Source organism: Charadrius vociferus, unplaced genomic scaffold, assembly GCF_000708025.1.
Source record: "Charadrius vociferus isolate BGI_N301 unplaced genomic scaffold, ASM70802v2 scaffold179, whole genome shotgun sequence".
Taxonomy (NCBI): Eukaryota; Metazoa; Chordata; class Aves; order Charadriiformes; family Charadriidae; genus Charadrius; species Charadrius vociferus.
The window spans coordinates 1,880,130-1,905,608 of record NW_009650072.1 but is presented as its reverse complement, the minus strand read 5'-3'; the positions used below and the strand labels follow the sequence as shown (position 1 = coordinate 1,905,608).

The 25,479-nt window shown below is 45.9% G+C and overlaps 1 protein-coding gene across 1 annotated transcript in view; it reads right to left on the bottom strand.

Moving 5' to 3' along the window:
* SLC22A18 (solute carrier family 22, member 18) overlaps window positions 1-25,479 on the bottom strand; it is a 62,370-nt gene that overhangs the window by 35,201 nt on the left and 1,690 nt on the right. The window contains exons 2-4 of the mRNA XM_009891996.1: window positions 24,879-24,976; window positions 22,080-22,225; window positions 21,195-21,327 (exon numbers count right to left, since the gene is read on the bottom strand). Of these exons, the coding sequence (XP_009890298.1) occupies window positions 21,195-21,327; window positions 22,080-22,225; window positions 24,879-24,976 (377 nt within the window). The remainder of the gene's footprint in view (window positions 1-21,194; window positions 21,328-22,079; window positions 22,226-24,878; window positions 24,977-25,479) is intronic.

Sequence of the window (25,479 nt, the reverse complement as noted above, 5' to 3'; positions counted from 1 at the left end):
TCATCTCACAAACCAGATGGGCTCATTTTTGTTCATTCCCTGGAAAATGTTGCTTTTTTCCTACAATCTTTAAACATTCTAGATAATAAATAAGAATAACCACAAGTCTCACTTTTTGCTTGGGACACTCAGTTTGGAAAGGGTAACACTACATTTCAGTCCAAGAAATGTTTGTGTATCTTCCAAGTGACTGTTTAATGTAACACAAAGATGCAACCCCCCATCTCTTAAACATGGATTTTCACCAGTCTTTTTCTTGGATACTCCAACTATACAAAGTAATAATAGCTTTTTGGGGCTCCCCCCACCTTATTCTTCATGGTGAAGGTTTGTTCCATAACGGGTGGCAAAGTATTTTTTTTTTTCAATTAAGCAACAAAAACTGCTCTTCCAAGCTCAGAATGTAGTAAATTATTAAAACGCTCCATTTGGGTGTGTCGTTGGGTAAGGACTCCCACACACAGACTGGTTAGAAGGTGAGCAGCGCTTGCTAGACTACCCGATGACTCACCACCGAACGCATCGTTAATCATATGTTACAGCATGTCTGACTTCATAGAGTACTGTAGGTGGTGTGAAATAATCTTTGAATGAGTTCAAGCTTTTATGAGGTTACAACGCTTCAGACTCCAAAAGACTCAGCTGGGCAGGAAACTGTTGAGGATTTGCTATAGTAACCTGGGCTGCACTCCTGGCATGTCAGGTCTCAGCTCACGGCAGTGGCTTTGGAGGATCCACAAGTTTGGCATCGGCTGGAGTTGTTACCTCTCACCGATCGTGATGCACTCGCTTACTCAAAGCAACATGTGGGCAGAGCTGAATTTTGCTGCCCAAGGATGAGGGGTGGGGTCCGGGTAGTTCCTGCAAGGGGAAGGGGTAGGATTTGGCTGGGAAAGAAAGCCCAAAGAGAGCTCTGGCAAGCCAGGACCACTGCCTTTGCTGGCACTAAGAAGACAGGCGATGACTGCTACTTCCAAGACCTCTCCCTCCTTCCAAAGAAAGACACAGACCCCAGATGCTCTGGCTTTCCTCAATGAGCATGCCTTCTCGCCATTCTGGCACAGGCAAGTAGACAACAGGACCGTGGGCTGACAGTCCGATGCCACAGGCAAATACCTGTATTGCTAATGCTTGGAGATGTCCCAGCATCAGCCCACCAAAGGACTCAAGCTTCTTCCTCTGCCAGTCCCTTTTACAAGCAGGGCACTGGCAAGGCTACTGCAATGATCCAAGAGAGCAATCCTTGCGTCATACAAAAGGAAGGGCTCCCTCCACACCGAAAGGCTAATGAGTTGACTAGCCAAGTCTGACACTTAAATTTCATCTCTTACCAGGACCGCATTCATGTGAGTGACATTTTTTAAGCTATGTAATCCCTGGCAAAACAAGTTGCTTCTTTACCTTGAGGTAAGTAACTGTAAATGCAGCATCCTACCAGAGGTACGGCACAGACTGATCTTGCCTTGGAACAAGTAGTGGCAGCCAACACCTCCTACCTCGAGGTGTGGAAAATCTTGCCATGCTGCATTAAGGGCTCCAGCGCCTTTTGTCTAGTAAGACCTTTTAATGAAATAGGACACGTTAAGGCTAATTTTGTACGGCAAGCGATGTTGGAACGGTAATAAAAAAGTCACGAAATATTTCACACATCAGGTGGAAGACTGTCCAGCATCCCGCTCCAACCTCTTCGGTTGCACAACAGGCCCCTTGAAAACAACCCTTTCTCCAGCAAAGACAGAGCCTCAGGGCTGTGGTGCAGCTGATTTGATTTCATGAAGAGTTTGACCCCAGAAGGAGGCATCTGCATGAGAAGAGTGAGTCATGCCATTTCAATAATGGGCGAAACCATTAATTAAAGGTGCACAGTTTGCTTGCTTGGGCAGGCTTTGTATGCTCAAACCAGGACTGGTCTCACTGTTACTATATTTACTGAACTCCCCCAATTAAGCATTTTGTTTCCCTCACCCCATAATGACAATGGTTTCTGCACGTTAAATATATTCAGAAAAGAGGATGTTCTGTGTTTCATATTGGCAAATTATAGTAGTTTTCTCTCCTACACAGGCTGTAGGACAAACACTAGCCAAGGAACAGCTAAGAAACTTTGCACTGAGTAACATATTTTACACTACTTTGTTTAGCATAGTAGAAAATAATTTATTGGGGTTAAAATACATGTTCAATATTAACTGAAGTCGCTTGTACTTTTTGGAGCAATGAACTGAAAACAGATTTAATGTACTTCACACTAGTCAAATGTACTGTCTTCTACGCATCTTGCATATTTCAGTGGATTTCAGCATTGCCAAAGCCCTGAACAAGAACATCCTTTCCCTGCAGACCTGGTGCAGCAGTTGCATTTCGAGCTCTGCCTAACACACCTTTGCTCTTAGTTGGAGGCGCTCCCCTTAGGGAGAAAAAGTACTTTGTTCACTCTCCGCACCACGTTTCATCTTGGCCCTACTACTGAGACCACCTACAGGGATGCCAGTTAGTATCAGCTGCATTATGCTGAACTGGTATTTACAGCAGCGTTTGGTGGGAACCACATCTTAGGCAGCCTCATGGGCAGCCTCTCCACCCAGCTGCACTCTTACGGCAGGAGTCTGCTCTGTTCACCACCAAATGATGGCAACTGCAAGCTACCTGATGGACTTGCACAGAAAATTGCGAGTGGAGGGTTTACAGTATTTTTAGTTGCATTTAATTGCAAATTAGCAGCTGGAAACAAGGAGGGGTGAGCTGTGTGCGAGTGGCCAGCTGTCTGCAGAGGAGTTTGGAAACCTCCGATTGCACACTTCCGTAGCTCCAATGAGAGAAGCGCTGGCCCGCTGCACATTTGGGGTTTGCTGTACCTACAAGATTTACATTTCAAGCCACCTGGTGTTGCAAGAGCCAAAGGCCACACACTTCTTCGGCAGGACACCTTAGGGCACACCTGTATTGTACAAGGGTAGATGTTACAGCCAGGTAACTCAAGGCAGCAATGGGACATGTTCTTTAGTGGCCGGCAGCGACAATGATTTTAGACTGGTGCTTGTGATAACCTGAAGCCTTGCAGAAGCTGGCTGCTTTCGCTGCGTCAACTGTGTCTGCATAAACAGACAAACTGGTTGATGAGGAAGTTAATTACCTTTTGAGGTGACTAGTGAGTTGCTGGGTTTTTTTGACATGAAAACACGGACTTCAAAGTGCTGCCAATCCTGTTGGATGTACATCTGCACAGTGCCAGGGAAATACTGGGGTGTCCAGAGTACAAGGATCTCCAGACAGGATCTGCATCAGTCCTTGCTATAGTCCTAATATAAAGTTTTCCTTTCTTACATACAGAGACAGACCTGATAGCAGTACCAGCTGAAAAACTCACACTTCAAATCTCACAACTTATCTTCATAACATCCCCACATGGGTGATGGTGGTGCAAACACCCCGTACGTACTCACAGGGAAATGAAGTACAGAAAACCTAAGTGCCCCGGTAAGGTCCTGTAAAGACCAAGGTGGAAAAAAAGCCTCAAAAATCAGGTCTCTCACATGCAAGTTTAGTGCTCAGGCTAGCAGACCACACTTTTTTTATCCTCTTTCTTTTCCCTGGATCCCCCCAAAAGCTTTTCTTGCTGCCCCAGCCACAACACCGAGGCAATGGGAACTCACAACTCACTGCGTCTTGCAGCACCCTGACAACATAACACAGCACTGCGTAATACAGCATTATTGATGGGACAAGCACATATATGTAGATTCTGGAAGTGTGTGACATCCCTATTACTGTTTCATGAATTCCTCCAGAGGAGCCTTGCATGCCAGTTTTGGCAGGCCCAGCTCCACAGGAACTAGCTGCCCCAGAAACAGGCTTTGCCCTGGGGATGCATTCTGGAGCCCTGACTCAATTAAAACACAAATTTGAGTCAGTGGAAACTTGTCAGAGGAAGGACTGAGTAAAAACCACAGGGTCAAAGTAAAATAAGCCATGCGGATGCCGAGGAATTAGCAATCCCAGCTGCACAGGGGGCATCATGGAAAAGAGGTTGGAAAAGATCAACCAGGGGCATCATGGAAAAGATGCAAAGTCAGTAAGAGCTGAAAATGGTTTATGGGATCAGGCCCATCATCAGCAGTGTAGATACAATGGCTGCCTAAACCCATCAAAATGGCAGCATCGAGTACAAAGAGCCCAGGCATAGAACAGAGGTACAGTTTAGCAGCAGGAAAGGACTTGAAATTCATTTCTCTTTAGTTAAGTCATCAGGTAGCAGCAGTTGAGGAAAAAAGATGGTACAGATTCAGTACCAACGCTTTCTCTTTAATCCCTGCTTCAGACTAAGGTTAGTAGTTAAACTAGCCTCAAAGGCATTTCTTTACTAAATGACACAAACTAAGTACGACTTACTGTACTTACAGATATAGCCAACAAACCCTGTATTTCAACTACGCTAATAATGAGATCTCCTAAAAGCAAAACACCACAGCATTTGAAGGCTTTAGGGGTGTTCTTTTCGGGTTGCTTTAAGTCTGGTTAATATTTGTCTTTAATTTCTTCCACAGACCTATTTCTCGTAAAATTCAAACATGACCAAGAAAGAAAAGAGAGTACTGAAAGATTACTAAACATGCGGAAAAAATTATCCCAGAATATGAAATTATCCCAGAATATGAAAGCCATCTGCCCGAGACTCCCTCTGCACTCATCCCGCAGACACAAACAGCGAGAGATTGATGCTCTGGTGGCAAACACAAATAAAGTGGCAAACCCTGGTCTTGGCTGGCATCAAAAGAAACTGCACATCCAGCCGTCCAGAGCTCGTTTAGCTAAGAGCGTATTAACCGCTAGGCTAGCCAAGACTTTATCAGTTGGAAAATCCCAATCATGAGTGCTAGCTGCAAGGAGGGAGGGAGAAAAGAAACCTGACATGGAAAGATTGGGCAGGACAAGCCTGAACATGTTCAGTTTGTCCTTCCTACGTTACAATTATATCCTCATTCCTCAGAGAAAAGGCAGTTCAAAGAGACAATAAACCCCTTTTTAGTCTTACACTTTGAAGGAACGTCACTGAAACGGAACTGAAGTGGTTCCCAGAGATAAGGCAACAAAAGAAATTAAACCCTTCCCTACAGCCACCCTTCGGTAAAATATCAGCAAATAGAGGCACCGCTTCAGATGTGTAACTACGGCATTCATCTGAGGAAACGGGACTTACCTTAGTGGTTTCAAACTGAGATGAATTTAGTATCCTGGTCCTCAAAGTCTGCAGCTGCTTCCTTCCTTGGGTAGCAGGAATATGAGCTTCTATAGCTTGTACTAACTTCATATTATGGAATAGATAGTACTTTATTGTCAGGAAATGTGACTCTCTTTTGGGGTACAAGTTAAAAAATGCCTCAGTGTAGGTCCCAAGAAATTTGGGCTGAAGCACTGTAGACCACAGGAGGGCTTTGGAGTGGCCAAAGCGTAAGGGACCAGTTAGAGCAGCCACAAAAAGGGGATTTGACTGTTTTTCTTTAGCCCTCTCATTTGGGCACAAAAGACACAGGCCAATGGAAGGTCAGCTTAGTGCGATGAAGAAAAAACAGAGCTAAAAGGCAGGGCATGAAGCATGCTCCGGATGAACCTGGGAGGCCTCCGAGGGTGCACCCACCCCATCCTGTCTCCCTCCAAACCAAATCAAGCAAAACTAAAGGCGTGGGGCACAACGATGCCACAGGGAACAATTAAATGGCAAGGGGAAAATAATTGGATTTGCAACTAAAAAACATGAGATACTAAGCAGCCCTAGACAATGAAATACGTGACAACTGCAATCCTAGACATGGATGGGACAGGCAGAAATAAAAGGCCCCGTCATCTATTACCAAACTGCCCAGAAACCATCAAGCACTTATGTTGAAAGGTTACTATAAAGTGAAACAACAGCTTTTTTTTTTTTAAATTAGTTTTTAATCTACTTCACCAAGATTTTATAAAAGTGTGGAAATCACCCTGCTCATCACACCAGCTCTGGGGTCTCATTGCCAACATACATCCATGTAACGGTAACAAAATTCCAGCTGGCACAGGACGGACACCTTTTCTAACCATAACCAGGCTGCGTGAGAACTCCGTCACCCAATGGAAAAGCCATAAATACTTCAGACTGACTCAGTGCGGGTGCACTGACTTTTTTCCTGCCTTTCACTGCGTCAGGGAATTTCTTTCCACCCTACAGCCCTTCGGAAAGGGGCACATGGCTGAAGTTATCAGCGGTCATGAATAATCAGGGAGGGACTTTTCCAGAACAAGGCAGTAATGTGAAAAAGTCTTTCTTCTGGGGCGACATTTGCATGACCGAGGGATGACATAATAAGTCCACAAACAAAAAAGGCTTTATACCCTCGTGGCAGCTTTCGAAACCTCTCCATGCTGCCTTGATCCTTCCCTTCTGTGCAGAAGCATTGCAATTTAGGGGCAGGAATTTTAGCCCCATGTGCACCAGTCCAATTTCCGTCTTTGCAGCCGTGGCTTTATCTCATTCTTTCTGGCTAACGCAATCCTATGACCCACATTAATGATGCTATTTTATGGGGCATGAGGTTTTGCTGTATTACTGGAGGGATTTATTTCTGCCCTGGAAGAAAGGGCTAAGAACCAAGCAGAGCCCAGGGAGACAAACCCGTTTGCATAGGAGCTCCATCAGCATATGGCTGGAGGCACCAGCGTACACTGACAGAGCAGAAAGAAAAGTTTCAAATGGTATTGCCAGAGAGTGAAAAAGCAGCAGCACGCCAAAACAACCCCCCTGAAAAAAAAAAATTAAAAAAAAAAAAAAAATCAAGCTTCTGTTAGAGACTTGGGAGCTGCTAAAGCACAGCCAGAGGAGCTGTGTGCCAGGACTCATCCTTGCGAAGGCAGCCCAAGCACTGTGGGTACCACCGGGGCACCGAACCGGGGCTGAAAACCCAGCCAGGGTGTGAAAACACGGTGCGGATGTTCAGATTGAGGCAGAACTAATGTTTCACTTCCAGCACAGGCCATTTGCCAGATGTGGGCCTCTGCTGAGAGTTAAATGAAATACATTTGAAACTCTGGACAAAACCCTTTATTTTGCAGGTCATTTGTTTTTAAGGAGAGGGTTGGAGCAGTGAGTCAGAATCAGGTAGTTCAGAGCCCCCCAGAAAAGCATCCAGGGACTTCTAGAGCTGTGAAGGAGGCACTACAGGAATGATGGATGCTGGACCAAGCCCAGCCTGCCAAGCCTAAGGGGATTTTCTCAAACTGCCGGGAGCAGGGAAACCGTTTCTCACCAGCATAGGAAGTCAAGCACTTGGCAACAAGGGAGGCAGCTCTCCCACAACTCCGGTTACGCAAACAGCTGCCTTCTGCTGGGTTTCAACATGCTCCACTGCTCCAAAAATAATTTCCTGCTTGATTTGATACCATTAGCAGAAGCAGAGCGCAGCACGAACGGTCATGCCGCTTCACACTGGATCCAGCTACCCACTGGTTATGAGCAAAAGCCCCAAATTCTTTTTTTGGCAGAGGGGCACCATTATGCAGGAGGAAAAGGCAAGCAGGCTGATGGCGTAAGCCCTCTCCTCTTCCGCCACAAAGGGTTTTGACGCAAGCCTGGACGAAAGCACCTGCCACCGTCGTCCTTCCGGGCCTCCTTCCAGAGCCGAGATTTCCCAGCCCTTACAGCTCATAACACTTATGGCATATAACCAACACTCAGCAGCCAAGCAGGAATCAACGCCAATGTAAAGTTCAACAATGCAGTCACTGCTTGATGGGCAATCAGGAGCTGTGCTGGTCCTGGACAGAGTTGCTGGAGTTCCCCCACAGCACGAGCACCAGAAAGCTAATATCACACTTTCTTTCATTCCCCACTGGATGTCTTTGTGTCCCCTTTGGGGGCTTGTTGGAGTAATTCCAGTCCAGCCCAGTGCTCTGGGAACAGCAGCCCTTTCTGTTCCTAGCTGGACTGGAATTTGGATAGCAAATTTTGCCTTAAGGTGCATCTGATTTCCTGTTCCCTATTCCCAGCCCAGGCATCTGCATGCCCCTGCCCAAGGGCCTGCCTTGGGGCAACTCCTCCAGGGGCCTTCTCTAACAGTGCTTCGGGAACCTTAAGAAGTACAGAAAGTTAAAGATGCAAAGGACCAGCACATCAGCATCACACTCCATAGCCTGTGGACCACCAACAGCACAGTACACCAACCCTCCCAACTCATGGCTTTACACAGAGGTTAGCTGATATCTTCCAGATGAAGTTCAAGTAATGTTCAGCAAAGAAATGAAGCAGTAAAGTAGAACTCAATGTCACCCAGTAAAACAACGGCTGCATACTGGGATTCAGAAACTGATAGCATGTCTGCAAAATCAGCATATTTTAAGGCAGTATAGAGTGCACACTGGTGTGAAGGGGAACTCCCCAGCGGAGTCTGAAGGTCTGTTTTAGCACCTCAGGAAGCTCTGTGGGGTTTTCCAATACTACCTGGCTCAGAAGAAGAAATCCTTGACAGAATCAGCCAAATTATTTTGTATCGCCTTTCTTCTCCTCCTCCAGCTTGAAATCAAAGTTGTGCAATTTCACTCATTTATGCTTATATGTTTTAAGCCCAAAGACACCACGAGGGACCATTTCATCTGATCCGCACCACACAAGCCTTGCCAACCTTTTCTTTCCACAATCATTCTTTGAGCCACACAACAGGTTATGAAAGATACCCCTCAGCCATGGTTAAAAGAGTGTAAGGAGTGATGAACCCACCACTGCTTTTGGGGAGCTTGGACAGAAACTAACCTTGGAAAGTAAAGCCATGAAAAGAGAGGAAAGGTTCCATCAGCAGTCCTGCACAGGACATAACGCCAAGGTGACACCCACAGCTTTCATCACAAGGCAAAATAAGCATCTGAGCTGACCCAAATGCCAGGCTGAACCCCTCCTGTCACCATCACAGTAAAAGGGAATAACCCTCTGGAGAAGGTGGCTCCTCAGCTGCTGGAGGTCCTGAGCTGAGTGGGAGGACAGGACTGGTGGGAAGAGTGTGCAAGCGGGTTTCCATGCTCAACTGACCCATGTCTGCAGCTGTTGCTGCTCCCACAGCCCAAGGGAGTGCAGATAAGCAGCAGTTCAGCTTTTCCAGACATAGTACAATTCCTGTTTACAGCCTCTGGGCTAGACTTTTCAAAAGAAGGAGCTAGGTGTCTATTCTTGCAGGAAACCAGGTGTGTAAACAGTTCAATTAATATACCCAGCAAACTGTGCTCTAGCACAGCAAATAAGGCTAGTGGAGACAAGCCAAGAGCACAGGAGCCGAGGAAGGAAAATACTTTTAAAGAATATGCCTAATTAGAGATGGGCCTGGGCCAAAAGTTTGTATTTGAACACCTGGAATAGCCCTGGGGAGCAGAACTGTAACCTGAACCCAGATCTACAGTTTGTAACTCGCTCCTCTCCCGAATGGACTACAACCCAGCCCCAGACCCAACCATCACGCAATCTAAGCTGCAGGTCTCCAACAGCCGAAGCCTGGAGAGTAGAATACTCTCAACCGGGTTTATGGCCAAGCCATTGTGCTCGGTGGCTGGTGCTCTCTGTCCCTCTTGCCCCACACCACTCAGTGCCCCCCCTGGAGGCCCACTCTGCCCCACTCCAGAGCTAGCTGTTGCTGCTTGGCAGCATGCTCCTGGATCACTGACTCAAGGTGGAAACGCCCGTTTAGTGTCTGATAGCACATTCCCTTTTGCTCCAGTGGTCATGGCATCTCCAGAGCACTGTAATCACCAAGCTCTACTTTTCACTGCGCTGTCTTCTCCCTGCCCTTGCAGGCTACAGCTACAGCTCCTGGCCAAAGCAAGAAGCCTGCCCCAACACAAACCCAAGTGGCTCCACTCATGCCAGCAAGCCAAATATTGACAGTGAGCTTTGGTTTTGCACCAAAGCCAGAGAATCAGGGTTTGTTTTGAAGGGCACAACCTCCATGGTGGGGAAAGCCCCCCATGCCCTTTACAAGTCCTTGCAGAAATGGCAGACTCCCTTTTCTGCCTTACAGCTCAGGACAGAAAACTAAACTTCACCCACAGCTTACAGCTTGCTTACTTTTGAATGTAGATTTTCTTTATAGCAGAATCTCATTCAGCAAAGAAAAGTCAGCCCCATCCCCATAAAACCGCCTTGTCACAGGCACGTCATGCATTTCAGACAGCTTGCACGGCTGACTAAACATTTACTTTTGGATGGCTCATTTCCAACGTCCAGAAATAGATCCTCATCCACAATAAAAGAGTGCCCGGGTGTGCCATCAGATGGCTTCATTGCCCTCTTACAGCACGACATTTGCATTCCCGCGCTTTCTCCCTCACGGGATGTCACCGCTGCCTGGCGCCAAGCTCGCTGTCGCATCCCCCTCTCAGGGCAGACCTGCAGATAGGCAAGGCCTTATCTCCTAACTGGATTATTCTTGGTAGGCATTTGGCAGTCATTTTTGCGTCATCTGACCTTGGGTCCTGTTAGGCTGAGGTAGGTGACTAATGCACGTGTCTCTTGCTTGCTTTCCCTTTCCCAGTGGGCACCCAGCCTCTCTCCAGCACAGAATGGGATGAATTGGTGCAGCTGGAGAAGGACAAATGGGATTTGCTCGCACTGGATGCTGTAATAGTTAGGGCAGTGTTTGTGTTTTGGAAACCTTTTGAGCAATTTAGCTCCACAGCTATTCAGAGCAGCTTTGCGCCACGGATGTACTTTTCTAGCTATTGCAAATTCTTCCCTGCCACAGCTGAAACTTCATCCCCAAGAAATAAAATAATTAAAAAAAAAGTAATCAGGCTTTATACAAAAGCACAGGAAAAACTTTATGTATCCTTCAAGGGCCAAGAGACTCCGCCTGAAAAGTGCTTGCCACACGGCACCCAGGCAAAATCAAAATGATGCAACTTTTGGTAGGGTGAACAGATTACAATCAGGCAATTAGACATCCCAGACCGTGTAATCGCATGCAATGAGAACACGCGTGGGTGTAGCATGAGGCGTGAGCCTGGTGTCACCAACCGCAGGCTCCTCCGGTTACCCTAAGGGAGTTCATCAACAAATAGTTTCAAAATTTATTTTCTAAACGTCAATAGGTCCATCCAGAAGTAGGTCTCCTTCTGCCATGAAAAATAATTCCTGGAAGACTGGGAAACATCCAGGACTACGCTGGAAAACATCAGCCAGCAGGATCGATCCATCATCTGTCTTATATCCAACTGTGTCTGGACAGTCAGAAAGGGGAGGGGAAGAAACCAGATAATCTGTTACACAGCTTTTTATCAGGAAAGAGTCTTTTGAAGCTTCTGTAGGAGGTAAGCTTAAACATCTGATGCATGAGCATCCTCGGCTTTAACAACCACTACTGTCTTTCATCCCCCCTTTTTAAAGTCTGAGAACAGCATTTAAGGCCCTGGCCTCCTGGAAGCATTGCTCAGATGCTCCCCAGATGGCCAAGGGGATTCCAAGGGGATTTCTAATTATTTGGTTTTTTTAAAGAAATATCCTGCAGGAATATTTTATGTTTCTGGAGGTTTCCTTTCTTCCTCTACAAATTTCTTTACCCAGGGCTTGATTTAAAACCAAACTCAAAGATAACACTTCCAATGACTTCAATACGTCTCACATCACATACCCTGGAGTAAAAGAGAAATGAACCAAATCCCATAAAAATAAAGATGGTGCTGATTTCAAAAGGATTCAGTGAAGTTTTGTAAAGAAGCAATTAGTCCAGAAGTTTCAGCCTAGAATATCACGGAATAAAGAAACATTTAATAAGACTGAGAAAGTTAATACTGCATACAGACCACAAAGGATTAGATGTATAATTCCCTCTCCACCAAGAAAAATAAATTAAAACCTAAGCAACAACTGCTGTAATAACAAGCAAACAAGAAAAACTCAGATGCTCCAAAACATTCAGAGTTTTCAGATCCTGAACTACCCTAAATGTACCAGATTTGCAAAAGGGCTAAATTCCTGTCCTCTGAAAATCCCCATTAGACATCCCCAAGTGGGAGACTGAAAGAAAATCCCAGTCATTTCTGGAAAGCCTGATTGCTGCACATCTGCTTTAGAGGACAGTTGGAGAACAGAGCAGAACTTCTTACGCGTTGGTAAAGCAAAGCAAGTTATCCTGATAAACATAGAGGATCTGTGTCTCTCCCAAACTTCCCAAGCAGTAGTTAATTACAACAAGACATGTTACTCCTCCAAAGCTGCTGCTCCATATCCCCCAAAATGGGACACAACCCTACAGGGCACGTTGCCCTGCCTCCTGCCAATGCCAGCTGGGCAAACTGGGACTGCTTCTGCATGAGCTATGGTACAGACCTAATGCTGGCTCAACACACAGTGCTGTGTCCAGTGCGCTGATAGACCCTCACCAGGGTGTCTGGTCGCTCAGGTCACACCATTAGCATTGCCCTCCCATTGGATCAGCATCTTCGCTTGCCAGCGGTGCTTAGGGGGCATTTGCTGTACCACTTGGCACAGGGCTCAGCCCAAGCGGTTGGGAGCTTGCAATCTGAACGCTGCAGAGAACATATCTGGTGCTGGAAATACCTTCTCCCTGGGTTGTGATAACCCATGATTTGTCAGGTTAGACAGACAAGCCCCGACAAGCGCTGGGGTTAGCCTGGAGATGGCCATTCAGAAACTCCTTTGCCCTCTGGCTGCGTTCACGGCCGGGATGCTTCACATACCTTTGGCTCTCTACCAAGCTGGTAGAGCGGCTGAGAGCAGGGTTTCATAAAGAGACTGCAGTGAAAGAAAAGCCCTGGGTGGGGCCACAGGAGCTGGTATAGTTCGCAGAAAGGTCACACCCTTTTATTTCCCTTTGAGCACCCCATCCGAGCAGCCTGGCCTTCACCCAGGGCCATGGTGAACCAGCACCCAGTGACAACTCCCCATCTTCCCATCCACCCGGCAGCCTACTTCTTGTCCCATCGATCCAGCAGCAATGGCCAAGAGAAGCACCAGGAAGAGTTTAATACCCAACCCCGAACTCCTCCAAAAGGGCTGCTTTTCCATGCATCCCTTACAACAGCCATATTTCAGGCAGGAGGAAAACAGGAGAGCCACAGCAGTGGATGTGCTGTCCCTTTCTTCCCCTGTAGCAAATTAAGGTCCATTTTGGAAATACTACTTCCTTCCAGGCCAAGCCCCTTGATGCCCCAGTCTTACTGCCCCAGATGACCAGATACATCTAAAAGCACTAAGCCTTTCTCCTGCAAAGCTTCACTCCTTAGCTCCCCAAGTCGTAACTCCTCCCAGTTCACCCTTCACATGCCAAATCCACATATTTCCATTCATCCCGATCTTCCCTCTCTCCCTTCTCTGATAGTCCTTCCCACACAAGCACCACATCCTTCCTGCCCCAACCTCACCACAAGGCTGGGTTCGTTCACTGAAGCAGATCAGAATGAAACATAAGCATGACCCTTTGGATCTAAAGGATTAGGAGATGTAAAGGAGACAGCTGGCCATACAAACATGCACAGGCTTGAACGTAGGGAGGTTGTGCCACCTCAAGTTGCCCTCCCGGTCCCTCTGCTAGCTCTTGCTGGGCTCAACTCTGCAGCCCTGCACTTCAGCCCCCAACCTCTGGGACTCCTCCACCACTGAGCTCTATAGCTGGCTGAGCTCGTTTCTTTCTGCTGCTTTTCTGAAACAGCAAAAAGCTGGCACTTGCTTTGGATAAACAATTTAAAAAAAAAAAAAAAAAGCCCCAAAAATGGGATGCTAGCTGGGCTCACAAAGATTTTGCTTGCCCAGGACACCAGGGGATGAAGAAGAGGATACATCCAGGAAAAACTGGATGCATTCCCTCAAGGTAGTGGGTATTTGCATGCGCACACCTCGTGACAGAGAGAGTCTGCATCCCAAAGTCTGTATAATCTAAATAGCAATATTGTAAATGTATTGGGAGAGGGAAGGAAAAACCATCTCATTGCCCCATATTATACATAAGGGCGCAGAGGGATGGGACGACTTACTCACATCACAGGAAAACCGTGGCAGAGCCAAGTCCCAAATCCCAGTTCAGGAACTTAACCACAGCCTATTCTGTGCTTTCTATTTTCTGTTAACAAAGAAAACAGTTATTTCCCTGGATTTTGGTCCCCAGTGATGCTGCTGGATTTGCTGCCCAGTCGTGAAATATTCCAGGAGTGGGAAGAGCAGATGAAGCTCCAGTGAGTCATGAGCAGACACTGCCTTACTGTGCAACCTGCACGGCGAGTCACATTCTGCCCTCCAACGCTACCTCTGCTAGAGAGGCCAGACCCAAAATACCTTGTGCTTTTCCATAAAATTCCAGGTTTTGGGGGTTGTTTTTTTTTCTTTATTTTTTCACAATTATTTGGGGCTGTTAAGCCAGGCTTGACAAGAAACAATCAGCCGCCACCTCAACACAACCTTGCAGGAACACAGCTAAGAGCCACCCAGGCAGGGCACCGCACAGAAACCCGGTGCTTTCAAAGCATCGGCCGAGGGGAGTGGTGTTCAAACACTCATAGTTGTTTAGCAGAGGTAACTTCACAAACACACTCACTTTTGATTGCTATCTAGCCACCACACGCGCAAAACAGGGTTTCGCTCACCCGCCGCCCCCTCACTTTCTGACTCCAGGCATGGGGCAGCGAGGCAGGGCAGCCTCCCCCCGTGAACAGGCACGATGAAAGCTGGAGAAGGCGGCAGGGTAATTTCCTTAGCTCCCCCATAGATTTTTTTTTTTCGTGCCCCTTTAGTTCCTAACTGTCTGGTCCACCTGCTGGGGTAACCACTGTCAACCCACAGAGGGACACCAGGCAAACCATGCCAGGATTCCCTTTTCTCATGGCTCTGGTGCAAGTCAATTCCCAGCAGCCCCCAAACCTCACCTCTCTGTTTAAGCAGCACAAACCAGTCACACAAGGAAGTTCTTCACCCTTTCTCCATTTTTTTTTTTTTTTTTTTTATTGCCTTTTCATCATAGTTTCCCTGAGAAGATGAAGCAGCTAACCCAGAAGGGGAGAGATCCCTGGGAGGAAGGAGGGTGCTGTTGGGATTAGTGGCATTTAGACATCCCCTGTGAGCCAGCACAGCTATGCTCACAGCCCTCCCATTAAAACCCCACAGAAAGCCAAGTAGGAATGAGAGTTTTGAAGGAAGATGGGGAACTGCTGACAAGGCTGAAGAAGAAGCTGCCAACCAGCACCCCGTTAGCTCAACCCAAGCCCAGCCTTCCTCAGCCATACCCTTCAGGGCAGCCACAAGGCACTGGCTCTCCCTCGCATGAGCTGCTGTCTCCTGCCCTGAGCCCCTCTCTTCCTCCCTTGGGAAAGGGCCCCACCTATGGGTGAAGGACCAAAGGGGAGCTCTCAGACTCGTCATCATGGCTCCCTCCATGGAAGTTCAGACCAGGGACTGTAGGGAGAGGATGGAAAAGCCAGGTTTACTGAAGGCCTGCAAAGGGGGAATGAGGGCACCTATGCAGTGTCAGTGTGATCTTCCAATAGGTAAACAGGAGAAAGCTGTGGACCCAAATCTAAAATTGGTGGCCTAGAAGTGGTAGGTGGGGTAGAGGTTTGCAGGAAGGAAAGGCTGGGGATGAGCTTAGTGCAGACCTGTCTGTCACATGAAGGCAGCACAGACAGAGGAAACTGCTCAGGACCTGCATCCTGGTGACTTCTGGCATGTTTGCAACTCAGCATCAAACTGCTGGACTGTGACCACAGGCACAATGTGTTGATGGCCAGAGCCAGTGGTCTGGGGCTCAGTTGTTAAGCAAGCAGAAAGCTTGTGAAGCAGACTGCTCCCTGAGCTGTTTCAGGCCCGCTTCACGAGGAGGTAAATGGTGCTGTAGAAGTGCTTGTGCCTCTCCATCAACCACACAGAGTCTGAACAGCAAATTTAGTTGTAGCTGGCTCTGCTGTAGATGTCTAAGATTAGCTGAACTCCACCCAAAGTGCACTGAGGCATTTCTCAGGGTCAAGAATAGGTTAAACAAGTCATCAGAACTAGAAAGCTCTGGTACTGGGAATAGAGGAGAGGAAAAAAGTGCCCTAGACCTGAACTCTGAACCAACACGTTGTGGAGGGATGATGTGCACGATTCCTCTATCCAGACCCAGTTAACATAGACCTTACAGACAATATTTGGGACCAGGGCTTCCAAAACTAAGACTGGTGTCATGCAGAGTAAATGAGAAAAAGAATCTCTGGATCCTGTTTTGTTTTGATTTATTTTTCACAGAACGCCACAACTGAGGTCCTCTGTGCCTTCCCCAAACCATCAGCTCCTTGACAAACAGCCCACTCACTATTCCCCCCCTTCCACCACCACCCCACCCCCCCATCTCTCCCAAGGCACCACAGAGCTCAACCGACACTGGCAGATCACATTCCAGCTCATGGATCACTTTCTGGCAAGCAGACACCACCTCCCTCTCCTCAAAGTCCCTTGATACAAAGGACAAAGCAACGCCTGTACCAGCATCACCAATCCATGCTGCTTGACCGATCGACATCATCCCAGGCAGAGAAGTACCACAGTTTCTACTGGAAGGGAGCAGGAGCAGTTCCCAGCAGCAGAATGCCCTGCTTTGTCCTGAAACGGAGCGCAAGCCTCTCACCCTTTGCCACGTTCCCACCCGCCTTCCCAGCTCCCAACCTTCAGCCCTTTCAACACCCACAGTTTTTCCACTCTGCTGCAAAGCAATGAGAAATTCCCTGCCAGAGGACATTGTTCAAATGGTTTACTGAAAAGAAATGCAATTCCCTACTCCGGGCAAACAAGCTCCTTCTTTTCCCCCTGAGGAAGAAGGATAATAGCACAGCCAGGGAAAAAAAACTATCCCCAAAGCCTGCTGTAATAATATTAAATAAGAAACCAAATGGGTTTGGCTAGGAAAATCCCAAGTTCAAAAGAATAATTGCTCCAAGAGAGTTAAGCCTACAGCTGAGTCACTAAAATGAAGAAACCTCTCCTTGACCATAGAAAGCAAACAAATCTTAGGTCATGCAGCAAAGCTTCTGTATGTCCTTGTTAGAAAGAAGCCAAATGCAATTAATCATAGTCCCAGAAGAAAGGATGAAATCTTTGTAATTAGCTACCTAGGCTCATCTTTCTACTTTTGAAGACTAATCCAACCTTCTTCTTTCACCCTTCACCCACAGCGCTGACACAAAAGTCTAATACAAGTACCAAATCACTTCTCTCCAGGGGTGCACACTCACCTGCAGCCTGTGGTCCCCTAACAGCTTTGCAATAAGTGTTCAGGGAAGGGGGAAACATTTGCAGAGAGCAAACACAGCTCCTTTTCTTCATGATCTTTTGTGGATGAGCTGTCATAGAGTTTGCAGAGTCTCCAAGAATCTGGAGACCTTGGCTGAAGTACAAGAGTTGTTTTCAAGCTAGGTATTTTATATCCACAATCCCGATCCAGCTGATCAATGACCACAAAACACCAATTGAAAAAAAAAAAAAGGCATACAAACATGAAAACGCTTTCCAAGTGGTTAAGATGACAACAGCTTGTGTTAATAAATTGGCTTATACCTCATCCTCAGGTGGTAAAGATTTGCCTGACCATCACCCTGCCCATAGAAAGCATGTTCTTCACAGCTGTACACACTGTTTGTACAGAGGTAAGTGGACAGGGCAAGGTCTCCAGCAATTAAATTCATTAGGGCAAAGCCAGCTGGCAAGCAGCTCCTTTAATTGCAAAAGACAAAGCTACATTCCACAGAAGAAATGTGTCTAGGTTTGACTGAAAGTCACAATTCCTTTGCTACAGCTTCATTCAAAGTTTTGGAAAACATGGGGGGAAAGTATAATACTTCAGAGAGAGGCAGAGAAAGGGCTGGAGCTGGTGGCTACAACTTAGAAGTGGAGATCATGATCTGGCATCCAAAAAATCCTATGCAAATCAGAATAAGCCATTCAACTTCCCTGGGCTCCCTTAATAAATAAGGGCTGACAAATATTATTCCAACAATGAAAACAACAGGGCAGCTCTTTAGGTCTAGTACATTGATGGTAAATACAATACAGTGGAATATGACCAAAATGACATCAGCTGAGGAACTGAGACTTATTTCTACCCCCTCTCTTGTATACAAACCACTGCTAACATATGAATAACGCTGTCAACAACAGACTGGGAACACGGGCCAGCTTTGTGGTAAGGGAGAGCAAAGAATGCAGAGTGGACAGAAATCTCCGACTTCACTCTTCCATGACAAGGCAGAAATGCTTATTTTCAAAGGAAGAAGATTGTGTCATTCTTCTGTGAAAAAAATTGAAGTGATTACGCAGCTTCAAGTACAGCTGGAGCCTTGCTGTACAAATGTAGGAAACCGGGAGGGATGATTAACAGCCAATCTGTGGGACACGGCAACAGAACCAAGCAGCCTTGGGTATGTCCATAATGCAACACCCACTCCTTTCTCTCCAGGTCAGTGCCGCAGATGCAGCCAGAGGTGCTGGGGATGCTCTGCGGGCAGTTTCATGGCACAGAGCTATCGTCACCTGCTCGCAGGGCTGAATTTCCACTTACCACCAATATCAGCCTAAACGCTAAAAATCAGTAGATTGCTCCTTCAATCTTTGCACAGAAATCTGCCAGAGGAGCTAAGCATGGTGTCAGAGCAAAGGTGGGATTTGGCTGCGGCAAAGGTGGCTACCAAGTGGCCAGGGTGGCCTCCCTGTGCTGTCCTTCAGCCTTTGATTTATAAAATCAAATCAACTCTCTGCACATCAGGGAGGTCAGAAGGGTCCTGCCAGCACGCTGGAGTTTATCCCTTGTTAATGGGAATTCCTACCATCCTTCCAGGGGGATGCACAGATCCTCATGGAGAAAACCAACTGCTGCCGGCAGCCAGACTGCCTTCCCCAGTCCTGCTACGGGACAGAAAAGCAGCCCTGACACCACTGCGATGGGATGCTCCGGCAGCCAGATATGAACTGCGAGTCGAAGCTGCCCTCCACCGGATGGAAGGGAAACAACCCCCTGTGACGGGAAAAGCAAAAGCTACGTGGTTTTTCAGCTGCAGGTCCCTCGCTTTCCCATAATTACGAGCAACATGCACTTTTCTCAGTGTTATGTTGCAGGCACAAAGACGTAAGGACCAGAAGCTTTCAAAATAAGCAGCAGCCTGGGGAGTCTGGAAGCTCCCTGTTGTCTGACAGCACCAAGCCCGGACAGCCAGACCATGTTCAAGTGTCTCTAACTAATTAAATGAAACAGGAGATTTTTTCCCATTGCTGGTTTTTCTATAAACCAGTAACTGATGCACACACTGGCAAGCAAAACCCCATAAATTTTTGCTAGATAACAATGCTACTTGAATGTTGATGTGTAAATATGGACAGATAACCAAAGATTAATCTGAGAACTGCAGTAACCTTTAGTTCCAGACAGTTAACACACATCAAATACAATCGCTGTATTTGATTATTTGTTCAATTTGTATTTGATTAAAAATAATACTTATATAAACCCCACTCAACCACCAACATCTATAAATACTTTAAAATCCTGAATTAGTTAATATTATATACATACCCAATTTTCATTTTATGCAACCGTATAACAACTACGAAATTAATCCTCCTGGCCTGCCTTGTGTCAATTGGCCAGCACAGAACAGGCACCAACCACAAAAGAATTAAGGAAAACCTTTTCAGGTTTCGAGTGAGAGGAAGAAAACTCCCAAGAGTGTCTGCAGCAATTAATTTGGCCCAACTCTGCCAGGGTACAGCAGCAAACAGTTTTCAGAGGCTACTCCCTGAGGTAGCAAGGTTAAAGTCAACTCAAGGTTAAACTCAACCTTTGCAAAGATTTGAAACGCAAAGTAGCATCACTACAGCACCTAAATGCACACAGACATACAACACGGTTCAGAGAGCAATGCATGACACCTCACATCGTAACTGAGTGTGCCCTACGCAAAATGCCCAGGTGACGTATCACCACATACCGTGTGTGCCATGTGCATAAGCACAGTGCTTATGGTGCTAGGACAAGGGTCACGAAAAAAATCAATGACATTTGACTTTAGCTGCCTGAAGTTCATGAAAATTGATTTTTTTAATGAGATAGCATCGCTGTATGGATAAGGGGAGGTGGGCCCCATGCTGATAAGGCAGCCTGAGGTCGCTGTGAGGGTGAGAGGCAGTGCCAGGCAGTGCAGGTTGACAGGGACACCTAGCTGACACTGACACCTGCCAGTGACACGGATCCCTTCCAGGACAAACCCAATTCCTGAAAACCACAGCTTCCCCTAATGATCTTTAGCCTCTATCCTAGGTTGTAGAAGAGCTGTAACGCTCACAAAGCTTGGGAAAAAAGTTATTTCCATCCTAACCTGAATCTGCAGGAGCAAGTGTCCATAATAAAAAGAAGTAGAGCAAAATAAACGCTCAAAAGTTCACAAGGTTGGTTTTTTTTTGGTTTTTTTTTTTTCTTTTTTTTTTTTTTCTCCCCCACCAGGAATCTTCCAGGAAGATTACAGCCATGTTACTTCCCTGCCTGCAAAGCTCTTTGACACAACACACCTTTGGAGCTTCCTTCACTAGTAATTAGCAGAGACAGGTAAATTCAGTAAAATCAGGCATTTCTTCCCTATTCCAGCACATAAGAGAAGGTGGCAGCCTGCTACGATGTGCCAGGCTGCGGAAAGCAAAGGGAAGCAGCACACATGTGCTTCATCTTGCTGTGACAGGGCTAGACCTTCTCACTCTTTTCCCCCGCTGTCCCAACCTTGCTTTCCCCTTTCCTAAGGTCTTGCTCTGTATTGAGCATCCCTCAAGCACACCAGTTTTCCCACGAGTTTCACACTGCTCCAGATTTCCATTTCTCAGTTGTACAACACCGTTTCCTAAAAGCAGACTATGAAGTGCGCACTGCTTTTCAGCACACTCAGCTCCAAAGAGAAGACAACCACGAGACCGACTCCATTTCTTACTTCAACTTGTTCTTAAAATTACTTTAAGTAGAGAGAAGATGAAATTTTTAATAAGGTCTCCTTAAACACAGTGTGAGTAGTTCTTTATAGCAGTACAGAAAGCAAAATTTTGAGTTCTGGTATGATCCTCTACTGCCACCAGCAGTAAGATATCATCAAAAGCTGGGGGGAAAGCAAAATACCCCTTAGCAGCTCCCTCAATGGTTCCCACAAGGCCAACACCAAACAAGTGGGCCACTCACCCGAATTTGGTGGAGAGGACACCTCCCAGTGCAGAGCCGATGATGATACCTATTCCAAAGCAAAGACCCAGCTTCCCCAAAGCATCAGCACGTTGGGACGGAGCAGTCAGGTCTGTAATAACCTTCTGAGCACCTGCAGGGAAAAAAATCCCCTGAAAGAAGCTTGCCACAGGCTCTGAGCAGCAGCCATACAAATTTTTAGGCCACAGGAACAGTGCCTGCCACAAAATGGTCCTTGCAACGCCAGGGCAAATGCTTGTGCACACTGCTGAGTGGAATTGATTCAGTCCATCAGTTGCAGGAAACAAAACCACTCAAACAAACCACTTCACAAGTGGCAAGAAGAGGCTTAATACCCTATCAACTTGAGTCCTCTTGCACAAGTTACATGAACTTCTAGTAGCTAAAGGTTGTTTACAGTTTTCACTAGAAACATCTAGGAAAGGCCAACTAAAGTAGAACAGCTTGGTGGGTAAAAGAAAGTATTTTGGTAATCCTATTATGCTCATTTTACCGGGAGAAAGGGAAAAGCTCTCCTACAAAACATCCTGGTTGCAAGAAGGCAGCTGAGAGGTTTGGGATAGCGCTGCTGCCCACAAATATTCATCACCCGCGTCTGGATGGTGAAGTCCACGCAATTTGCTCAGGATCATACAGGAGCATGGATCTGGGACTACGGGCTACTAGCCCTGTTTTCCTGCTCCTTTCTGTAAATAATACACCCACAGCTTCACATTCTCACCATTTCATCCCCAATGACCATCAAATGTTCCTCCTGCCTTCCTTCATGCTGTTGAGTCTGTTGACTTCCAGCAACGTGAGAAAAAAAGAAGAATTGGGCAATAAAAGCAATTTGGAAGGCCACTCAGCTCTGACTGATCTTACCTGGTAGCCCATGCATGAACACTCCTGGCAGCCTGGAGAGAAAGAGGAGGGGAATGCTGGTGGAGATGGACATGAGCAGGAAAAAGGCACTTCCAGACACACAGGAGAGAATTAGGGCTGCTCGGGTGCCAAATTGATCTGCAAACCTGGTACAGAAACGGTACAAGGTTGTCAGAAGTGGAACTGTGCAGGTCATTACAAGCATGATGCATCCAAGATGGATGGAATTGCACGGCCATCTCACTCTCATTTATCTGCCATGGGAAGCACTGATCAGATTATCAGAAGCGCTCAGTTCTGAAAAGATGAGTAGATATTCAGAAGAGCTCAGCTCACTGGGTCTGAGTGCCAGACAACCACTCTTCATTGCTGACTATCAGCAATACAAAAACTTTGCCTTGCAAAAAGAAAAAACAAAAAACCACCAAAACAAGCCCTCCCCTGCCCCCCCCAAAACTGGAAGCTTTGCCTGGAGGGGGAGTGCAAGGACCAGTGCTGAAGCACCAGCTGCCCACCTGGGAACACAGGCACAGACACTTTGGTGTAACAGAGGAACAGCCTAGCAACTGCCACTGCCCAGCCCATTTCCAGACCCCTCATAAACACAGGATGATACGTGCTTGCTTAAGTTTCCTCCCCTGGCATTTCAATGAATAAATGTGGTTTCTCTCAGAGCTGCTAAAGACCAGCCGCAGGCAGAGGCAGTTACAGCGGCTTAGCTCAGTAACTCATTCAATATTATCACTTCAGAGCACATAGCACCCTCAAATTTTACTTTGTGACCCAGAGTTGGTTCAGACCAGGGAATCAGGCTAGCTCATTTTTTAGTTCAGGTTCAATGGCAATTGAAGTTATACCAACTTCTTTCCAGAGGATGTTCAAAGCAACATTTCTCATTCAGTATCACTTAAAGGAAATAGAGTTTTCTATTTAGGTTCAATAAAGACTTCACAATAGTGACTCAAATTTGCTTCTATTTGAGGAAAAAAACCCAAACTAGACAGATTAGGTTTTGGTTCAGGTTTTATTCAACTCCAAGGTACTTAAAAAAGCTAAGCTGGACAAAGTAGGAGAGTACCGCAGAAAGGGTCCTGAGCAACAGGGACTAAGATGACCATAAAACAGGCCTTAGTGTTTTTCACTCCAATTCCTCCTTCCTTCATTTTATTGAAGTTGCATGTTACAGTTAGCAGATGAACGTTACTTTGCATAGCAATTAGTTGTGCTTATACCAAAAGAAATAACCCCCCTAAAAATGCCAAGACTGGCCTACAAACAAAGCTACGCATAAGTAATTAAAGGGCTTTGTGTTGAGGAAGACATACAGGTCAAAACTTCACTGTTTACGTGAAAACCAGGAAATCAGGTGTTTGTAACCTAAAGATCATGATTCACTACATAGTCCAGGGCTTTTTTTGATTTTTTTGCTAAGATTAAATTCATCTCCTCATGGCTGTTTAGGAGCATCAAGCAAGAAGAACAAGGAAAACTGACCTAAGCTACACATTTTTCTCTCTCTTATCCCCCCCCCCCCTTCACTTTCTCTTTTCAAAGCAGCCCCACATCTAAGAAACCTTTTTTATCTCAAACCTACATTGCAAATTTTGGCTTCAATCTGGCAATATAGACCTTCAGTCCCATCTACACCAGTGGGTACAGACCCAGATAGATTCTGGTTTGCCATTTTCCTTCCCTTCAGCATCTCTTCTGGATATTAGTGAATGACATGCACAGAGGAAAACCAGATTTCAGATGGCACCAGATCCTGGACAGAAGTATTACTCTAGTTTTGTATATTAATATAAAAAAGCATTCAAATTGGGCCCTTTGCAGCACCCCTGTTCTTAGGAATGCCTTTTCTTCCAAGCTGCATTGGAGAATTTATTGTTATTAATTTTAAAATGTGTATTATGGTAGTGTCCAAGAGCTTTTAGATATCAGATTCTTGATGTGCTACACACCATGTACCAGAAGATCTTGTAGAGCTCACAATCTACATCAACGAGAATGGTGAATCCCGTGCAGGAAAACTGAGGCACACACCAGCTCTGTATTCATTTATTACTTTGTTGATCAGTAGGACTGAGAAGAAAAGCTAGATTTTCTCAGACTCATTTTAGTTTCCTATCACTAGATTATGCTACTCTTTCAATTATTTTCTGCTTTTTGGGAATGCATTCCCCCACTACTTGAACTTTATGGGGCCATTTACATTTCATAAGGAACAGGAACGTGTGTCCCGTAGGGTAGAGAGGCAGAAAACCTGAGTCTTTTATACTCTTTCCTTGTTTTGATAGATGAGCTTATAGATGCATCAGTTCTTAAAGATTCATGAAAGTCTAGCTTTGTACTAAACAGGCATGTAGATACAGTGAGATTCAGCTGTAGAAATAATACAACCCTCAACTATTTTCATTGACATCTCTACTTAACATCAATAAATATCCTTTTTTAGGTTTCCCAGTCACAAAACATTTCTAAAGTTACACATGGCTATAAAATGTTTGTAGGATTAAGCTGTTAGGACTTCAGCTCTGAGGACTCTGATGGTTTAAGTCTGTTCCCAGTATATTGTTACGTTTAAATGTGTGTCATTAAAACATAGCTAAGTTAGTATAAAGGCTGCTGCTATGTTGCGGTACTTGTAATTGTAGTATTCATTTTCCCCTTGCCCATTTATGAAATCTTCAAACATTTCAACAGGACCATGAACCAGAACTAAATTATTTTTTATTAAAGTATAAAAATGTCTGGCCTTTTTCAGCTATGAAAAAGATCATGAGAATTGTTCTCACTTACCTTCCGAAAATGGGACCTCCCACAAGCTGGAGGACACCAAAGGTTGTCTGGAGGTAGCCAAACCCCACTGAATCCAAACCTAGGCTCTTTGCCAAGTACTAAAAAAAGGAAAAAGAACCCAACAGGTCAGGGGAAACAAAATACGCTATATTCCTGAATAAAGAGCTTAATGTCTGTGTGGAGAGGACTACAGTTCCAAACCAGTACTTCCTTCAGTTCCCCATATCTACAGATGAAATCACAGACACAGGCTGCTTAATAAAGAGCAAAAGTCTCCATCCCACACCATCTGCTAACGAAGATCAGGGGCATATGATCAAAGCCATCAATTTTGCACCAGGTAACAAATCTGAATCACCCTTTACCTTTGCAGTCGAAACCAGCCGAACATATTCAGCTACTGCTAAGGGTGGACGAGCTAAATTTTAAGTAGCCTTCCTGCCTCCAGACCCTGCACCCAGGGCAGCCCAAGCACCACCCAGGAGATGACTGCGGTAAGGTAGCTGTTGTCTAACTGAGCAAGCTGGAATCAATGTAAGCATAACATTGGCAAAATATTACATTTACTTATAAACTGGACAGTACACCCACAACCTGAGCT